We start from the raw sequence: 8,211 nt of genomic DNA on the forward strand, positions 1-8,211 counted from the left end.
TCATGGACTCTTGCCAATTACATGAAAGAAATTGATAATAGTTGTAAATTAGAAAGTTGTTTAAAATTGCATGCTCTATCTGAATCACGAAAGAAAAAATTTGGGTTCATTGTCCCTTTAAGAGAGCAAGGTATGTATACAGCACATATTAAAGTTTTACTATTTTCTTTTAACTCACTTGTTTTCAACCCATTTAAGTTTGTAAAGAAAATCATAAAGATAAAAATATATAACATTGTAGGTCAATGCAAATATGTTTTGACCTTTTTGGGTTTATATTTTCCAATTAATTTTGCTGAAATTAATTCTTGAGATGTTACCACAGTTTTAATAAATATATTAACCAGATAAAAAAACGCTCTACCTTTGTGGATACAAAAGGGATATAAAACCGTTTGCTTCATTGTTGTAATAAAGACACTAAGCAATGTGTTATATTTAATAGAAATCTAAAAAATTGCAATATGTATTATTCATCATTTCCCCCCTCCCCCAACTTCATATATGAAGGGTAAACTATTTCTTATCACAGCCCCACAAGGGGGCTGGGGTCTCTACGGGAAGGCAAAATTGCAGTTTTTCCTTTAAAGTGTTGCTAGAAGACATCTAATCTAGCTGCAGTTAGCTTATCTCCCATGCTCAGTAGAAGACTTTTTCTGCAAAATTCATGTAACAATAGAACTTAAATTCCACAATATCTGCTTGCTTATCTAGCTGCATACAGTGGCTACACATTTTTAAGTGATCATTTAGTAATAAAACAAGTAAGTTGGTTGCTGTTTTTTTAAAACACAATCTTTTTATGTTTACTTTAACATTTTTGTCTAGCAAAGGAACACGGTTTCATATCCGTTTAAGGACAATAAATTGCTTTTATAAGAAAAAAAAAAATATTTTGAGGTGATGTTTAAAGGAAAATGAAACAATTTTTTTTTTCTAAAATAAGTTTCTAATTTACTTTACTATTATTCAATTTGCTTTGTTTTCATTGTATTCTTTGTTAAATAAATAGATACCTGGGTAGGTTTCTAGAGCACTACATGGCAAAAAAACAAAACTGATATTTAGTGCTCCTGCAAATGAATAACATTTTTGCAAAACTGCTGCCATATAGTAAGAAGATTTAATAAAAGTAAATTAGAAAGTTGTTTAAAATTGTATTCTCTATCTGGATCATGAAATAAAGATTTTGGGTTTCATATCCTTTAACAAGAAAATCATGTCATGGAAAGATGAAAAATGATTGACTGTAATATGAAAGAAATGGAAAAAATGTACGTTAAACTTTCAGCTAATGTAATGTCACTTTACAAAATCCTTTTGTGCAGTAACTACTTGAAACTGAAGCCAAGTGAGAATTTATTCTAGATTAATAAATAAAAAAAGAGGTAGATGATTAGCCCACGGTCAATATATATCCCTTAGAGAAGTAACAGTTAATAATCTCTTCAATTCATCAACAGTGGTCGCTTTCCAAGGATAGAATTGCACAGTCTTTGTTTTGTCCGTCATTAGAAAGCCATTATCACTAAACCTGCCAGGTATGTCCCACACATCTAACCACACAAAAGGTGCCACAGAAAAAGTCTCCAGCTTGAAGATAAACATCTCTTTTTCTCGACTTACTGATACCTAGAAGAAAGGAGACAAACAATAAAATTAATGAAATAGGAATTATTTAGTACATTGAGCAATGTTTTTTTTAACTCCAAAGTTCCATTAACAGACATTCTCTGGATTTTCAAATTTAAGGGGACTTGAACCCCAAAATGTTTTCTTTTATGATTCAGATAGAGAACACACTTTTAAGCATTCTAAGTTACTTATATTATATAATGTACTTTGTTCTTTTAGTATCCTTTGTTGAAGAAGCAGCAATGAAATAGGATTAAGATTAGGAGCGCCTAAAAGAAAGGCAAAGGCATATAAGAATTATATGTGAAATGTATTGGACGTGTTATTTCTATATAAGAAAGTATTTATTCTGTTACATAAAAACTAATCACGAATTATAATCTTAAACAATATTACAATGTAAGACAATATTACAATGTTAAACATGGATCCATGTAACACAATGAGCTCAAAAGTTAAAACAAATAAAAAAATCCTATTTGGGAGAATGTTGATTTTTCAAATCAGATCCTCCTATGTGTAGTGTTCAAAAAACCTGGAAGCAAAAAGAAGTACAACAGCGCAATAATGCTAACAACAGTCTTGATAAAGGCCTATGATAAGGCCGAAATGCGTTGACAGTATATGGTAAGCCTATTTCCTTTACATGCCAAGAGTCTTTAGCGTTATTGCACAATTGTACTTTTTGCTTCCAGGTTTTTTGAACACTACACATAGGAGGATCTTCTTTGAAAAATCAACATTCTCCCAAATAGGAGTCCCTTTAATTTACTATTGGAACTTTATTTTTATTTTTATATATTTTTTCACATTTTTTTCACCATTCTTTTGGATTTTTGATTTTGATTTTTTGACTTTTTATGCACACCATTGCATTCTTTGCAGTTTTTGCACATCAATGCCTTTTTTGCGCATCACCTTAGGATTGGATATGGTTTCATCACAGATTTCCATTTCTGGGACTAATAGACTAATGCGATTAGCGTGGTCCACATTATAGTCAAGGATTTTCTCCCCTTTTTTATCTTTTTTATTTGTTTTAACGTTTGAGCTCATTGTGTTACATGGACCCGTGTTTAACATTGTAATATTGTCTTACATTGTAATATTGTTTTAGATTATAATTCATGATTAGTTTTTATGTAACAGAATAAATACTCTCTCATATAGAAGTAACACGTCCAATACATTTCACATATAATTCTGATATGCCTTTGCCTTTCTTTTAGGCGCTCCTAATCTTAATCCTATTTTATTACTTTTTCTGGGGTGGCTAGGTACCCCTTTTTATGAGCTTTAAGGCAGCGATACACCAAGAGCTGGGTTAATTATTAACTTAAAGAAGCAGCAATGCACTACTGGGAACTAACTGAACACATTGGTCAGCCAATTACAAGATGTATATATGTGCAGCAACCAATCAGCAGCTCCTGAGTCTACCTAGGTATCATTTTCAACAAAGGATATCAAGAGAACAAATAAATGACATAATAGAAGTATATTGGAAAGTTGTTTGAAATCACTTGCTCCATCTGAATCATTCATTTCCCTTTGAGCTCATTCCAGTCTATCAGAATCCTAGTTTTACCAATGGTTTCTTATGACATTGGCCTGACCTATATTGTAGTCTAATACATTACAAAATACTTTTAACAAGCTATTGGATGTATACAATTCAATTACCTAGACTACTTTGGCCTTTATGGTACATATTTCCTGTTTGCATCTTAATAAAGAGACCGAAAAATAATTATCGATGGTCATTAAAACTTTGCTAAAACAACAAATCTAATGTTAGCCTAAGACTTTTGCACAGTACTGTATATAGGTTGTTTACATTACTTTTTTTAATTTGTTCATGTTTAAATAAAACTTTTATACTATGAAACATAATATGGTCATCAGAATGTCCATATATAATTGCCATTAAAGGGTAACTAAACCCAAAATCTTTCTTTCATGATTCAGATAGAGAATACAAATTTAAACAACATTACAATTTACTTCTACTATTTATTTTGCTTCATTATTTAGATATCCTTAGTTGAAGAAAAAGCAATGCACATGGGGGAGCCAATCACACAAGGCTTCTATGTGCAGCAACCAATCAGCAGCTACTGAGCATATCTAGATAGGCTTTTCAGCAAAGAATATCAAGAGAATAAAACAAATTAGATAATAGAAGTAAATTAGAAAGATGTTTAAAATTGCATTCTCTTTCTAATCATGAAAGAAAAAAATGTGGGCTTCATGCCCCTTTAAGTGTTTGGATATTTGAAAATAAAATATAATTAAAAGTGTAAGTAGCACACATAATAAATTCATATTTATAAATGTAATTGTGTTCAAGCACATATAGCAGTTATCATTAAATTAAATTATTTTGCTTCCATACAGGTTTATGAAAATTTGTACATTGGCTCTGACCATTTTTTTTAGTTTATCCAATCAGAATGGGGGAAAAAAAATAAAAGATTTTACAAAGTTATACTATATGTATATACAGGGTTTAGCTATTTCAATAAATGGATTGAAATGCACAAGAGAGAAAAAATACACAGCAAACTAATGGATTAGAATGGGGGTATCAAATAAAAAAAAATACATCTGAAAAGAGATAGCTATGAATAACTGCCTTCCTCTCCAGAATCTACACACTGCTTATACTGGCTTTATCTAATGTCAATGCTCATCATTAACCTGCTATCCCACTACAGTTAGTCAAAAAAAGAGAGAGAATTACTTCTATTCGTAAGGAAATTCTCTCTCTCTTAGGGCCAGATTACAAGTGGATCGCTATTTAACACTCCTGCTTGAACATTAACTGCGCTAGAAGCAAGCTTTTTGCGTTCATCGGGTTGCGTTTGTATTACAAGTTGAAAGTAAACTGTTTTTCACTATAGCCTATTCCCCATAGAAGTCAATAGAGCAAAAAAAAGTGGGGAAAAACCTAACACCCTATTCGCACGCAATCCTGATTGCATATTCTCAAGTGTTCTAACCCTACATAAAAATATGAATATTACACATTCCAATGTTCTTCACATAGAATAATATGTTCTATTTATTCATAAATACATATTTCTATATATCTGATGGTATTTTTGTATACTATACATACCTAAACACACACACACATATATATATATATATATATATATACACATACACACACACAGTATATACACATACATAATTACATATAGGTATAGATATATACAGATATATATATATATATATATATATATATATAGGAATATCTATTTATAAATACATAGAACATATTCTGCTATGGAATGTAAAATATTTACAGTACATACACAAACGTTATTAAAATGAATATTGCATGTTTTTCATTTACTTAACTGCAAAGGGCTCCAAATGCACTTCCATATACGTCTATATATTTGTACTTATGTATTTACATGTGTATATGTGTCTGTAAATACATATATACACATAACATAATTCATGTAAGAACTTACCTGATAAATTCATTTCTTTCATATTAGCAAGAGTCCATGAGCTAGTGACGTATGGGATATACATTCCTACCAGGAGGGGCAAAGTTTCCCAAACCTCAAAATGCCTATAAATACACCCCTCACCACACCCACAATTCAGTTTAACGAATAGCCAAGAAGTGGGGTGATAAAAAAGTGCGAAAGCATATAAAATAAGGAATTGGAATAATTGTGCTTTATACAAAATCATAACCACCACAAAAAAAGGGCGGGCCTCATGGACTCTTGCTAATATGAAAGAAATGAATTTATCAGGTAAGTTCTTACATAAATTATGTTTTCTTTCATGTAATTAGCAAGAGTCCATGAGCTAGTGACGTATGGGATAATGATTACCCAAGATGTGGATCTTTCCACACAAGAGTCACTAGAGAGGGAGGGATAAAATAAAGACAGCCAATTCCTGCTGAAAATAATCCACACCCAAATAAAGTTTAATGAAAAACATAAGCAGAAGATTCAAACTGAAACCGCTGCCTGAAGTACTTTTCTACCAAAAACTGCTTCAGAAGAAGAAAATACATCAAAATGGTAGAATTTAGTAAAAGTATGCAAAGAGGACCAAGTTGCTGCTTTGCAAATCTGATCAACCGAAGCTTCATTCCTAAACGCCCAGGAAGTAGAAACTGACCTAGTAGAATGAGCTGTAATCCTCTGAGGCGGAGTTTTACCCGACTCAACATAGGCAAGATGAATTAAAGATTTCAACCAAGATGCCAAAGAAATGGCAGAAGCTTTCTGGCCTTTTTCTAGCACCGGAAAAAATAACAAATAGACTAGAAGTCTTTCGGAAAGACTTAGTAGCTTCAACATAATATTTCAAAGCTCTAACAACATCCAAAGAATGCAACGATTTCTCCTTAGAATTCTTAGGATTAGGACATAATGAAGGAACCACAATTTCTCTACTAATGTTGGAATTCACAACTTTAGGTAAAAATTCAAAAGAAGTTCGCAACACCGCCTTATCCTGATGAAAAATCAGAAAAGGAGACTCACAAGAAAGAGCAGATAATTCAGAAACTCTTCTGGCAGAAGAGATGGCCAAAAGGAACAAAACTTTCCAAGAAAGTAATTTAATGTCCAATGAATGCATAGGTTCAAACGGAGGAGCTTGAAGAGCTCCCAGAACCAAATTCAAACTCCAAGGAGGAGAAATTGACTTAATGACAGGTTTTATACGAACCAAAGCTTGTACAAAACAATGAATATCAGGAAGAATAGCAATCTTTCTGTGAAAAAGAACAGAAAGAGCAGAGATTTGACCTTTCAAGGAACTTGCGGACAAACCCTTATCTAAACCATCCTGAAGAAACTGTAAAATTCTCGGTATTCTAAAAGAATGCCAAGAAAAATGATGAGAAAGACACCAAGAAATATAAGTCTTCCAGACTCTATAATATATCTCTCTAGATACAGATTTACGAGCTTGTAACATAGTATTAATCACAGAGTCAGAGAAACCTCTTTGACCAAGAATCAAGCGTTCAATCTCCATACCTTTAAATTTAAGGATTTCAGATCCTGATGGAAAAAAGGACCTTGAGACAGAAGGTCTGGTCTTAACGGAAGAGTCCACGGTTGGCAAGAGGCCATCCGGACAAGATCCGCATACCAAAACCTGTGAGGCCATGCCGGAGCTACCAGCAGAACAAACGAGCATTCCTTCAGAATGTTGGAGATTACTCTTGGAAGAAGAACTAGAGGCGGAAAGATATAAGCAGGATGATACCTCCAAGGAAGTGATAATGCATCCACTGCCTCCGCCTGAGGATCCCGGGATCTGGACAGATATCTGGGAAGTTTCTTGTTTAGATGAGACGCCATCAGATCTATTTCTGGAAGTTCCCACATATGAACAATCTGAAGAAATACCTCTGGGTGAAGAGACCATTCGCCCGGATGCAACGTTTGGCGACTGAGATAATCCGCTTCCCAATTGTCTATACCTGGGATATGAACCGCAGAGATTAGACAGGAGCTGGATTCCGCCCAAACCAAAATTCGAGATACTTCTTTCATAGCCACTGTGAGTCCCTCCTTGATGATTGATGTATGCCACAGTTGTGACATTGTCTGTCTGAAAACAAATGAACGATTCTCTCTTCAGAAGAGGCCAAAACTGAAGAGCTCTGAAAATTGCACGGAGTTCCAAAATATTGATCGGTAATCTCACCTCCTGAGATTCCCAAACTCCTTGTGCCGTCAGAGATCCCCACACAGCTCCCCAACCTGTGAGACTTGCATCTGTTGAAATTACAGTCCAGGTCGGAAGCACAAAAGAAGCCCCCTGAATTAAACGATGGTGATCTGTCCACCACGTTAGAGAGTGTCGAACAATCGGTTTTAAAGATATTAATTGAGATATCTTTGTGTAATCCTTGCACCATTGATTCAGCATACAGAGCTGAAGAGGTCGCATGTGAAAACGAGCAAAGGGGATTGCGTCCGATGCAGCAGTCATAAGACCTAGAATTTCCATGCATAAGGCTACCGAAGGGAATGATTGTGACTGAAGGTTTCGACAAGCTGAAATCAATTTTAGACGTCTCTTGTCTGTTAAAGACAGAGTCATGGACACTGAATCTATCTGGAAACCCAGAAAAGTTACCCTTGTCTGAGGAATCAATGAACTTTTTGGTAAATTGATCCTCCAACCATGATCTTGAAGAAACAACACAAGTCGATTCGTATGAGATTCTGCTAAATGTAAAGACTGAGCAAATACCAAGATATCGTCCAAATAAGGAAATACCACAATACCCTGTTCTCTGATTACAGACAGAAGGGCACCGAGAACCTTTGTAAAAATTCTTGGAGCTGTAGCTAGGCCAAACGGCAGAGCCACAAACTGGTAATGCTTGTCCAGAAAAGAGAATCTCAGGAACTGATAATGATCTGGATGAATCGGAATATGCAGATATGCATCCTGTAAATCTATTGTGGACATATAATGCCCTTGCTGAACAAAAGGCAAGATAGTCCTTACAGTTACCATCTTGAACGTTGGTATCCTTACATAACGATTCAATATTTTTAGATCCAGAACTGG

The 8,211-nt window shown here is 34.1% G+C and overlaps 1 protein-coding gene across 3 annotated transcripts in view; it reads right to left on the bottom strand.

Moving 5' to 3' along the window:
* Positions 1–769: 769 nt before the first annotated feature.
* Positions 770–8,211, bottom strand: part of MANBA (mannosidase beta) — a 143,037-nt gene continuing 135,595 nt past the window's right edge. For all 3 annotated transcript variants that reach the window (XM_053703498.1, XM_053703497.1, XM_053703499.1), the window contains one exon: positions 770–1,632. In XM_053703498.1, coding sequence (XP_053559473.1) covers positions 1,408–1,632 — 225 coding nt within the window. In that variant the 3' untranslated portion in view covers positions 770–1,407. The remainder of the gene's footprint in view (positions 1,633–8,211) is intronic.

The sequence above is a fragment of the Bombina bombina genome, chromosome 2 (genome assembly GCF_027579735.1).
Source record: "Bombina bombina isolate aBomBom1 chromosome 2, aBomBom1.pri, whole genome shotgun sequence".
Taxonomy (NCBI): Eukaryota; Metazoa; Chordata; class Amphibia; order Anura; family Bombinatoridae; genus Bombina; species Bombina bombina.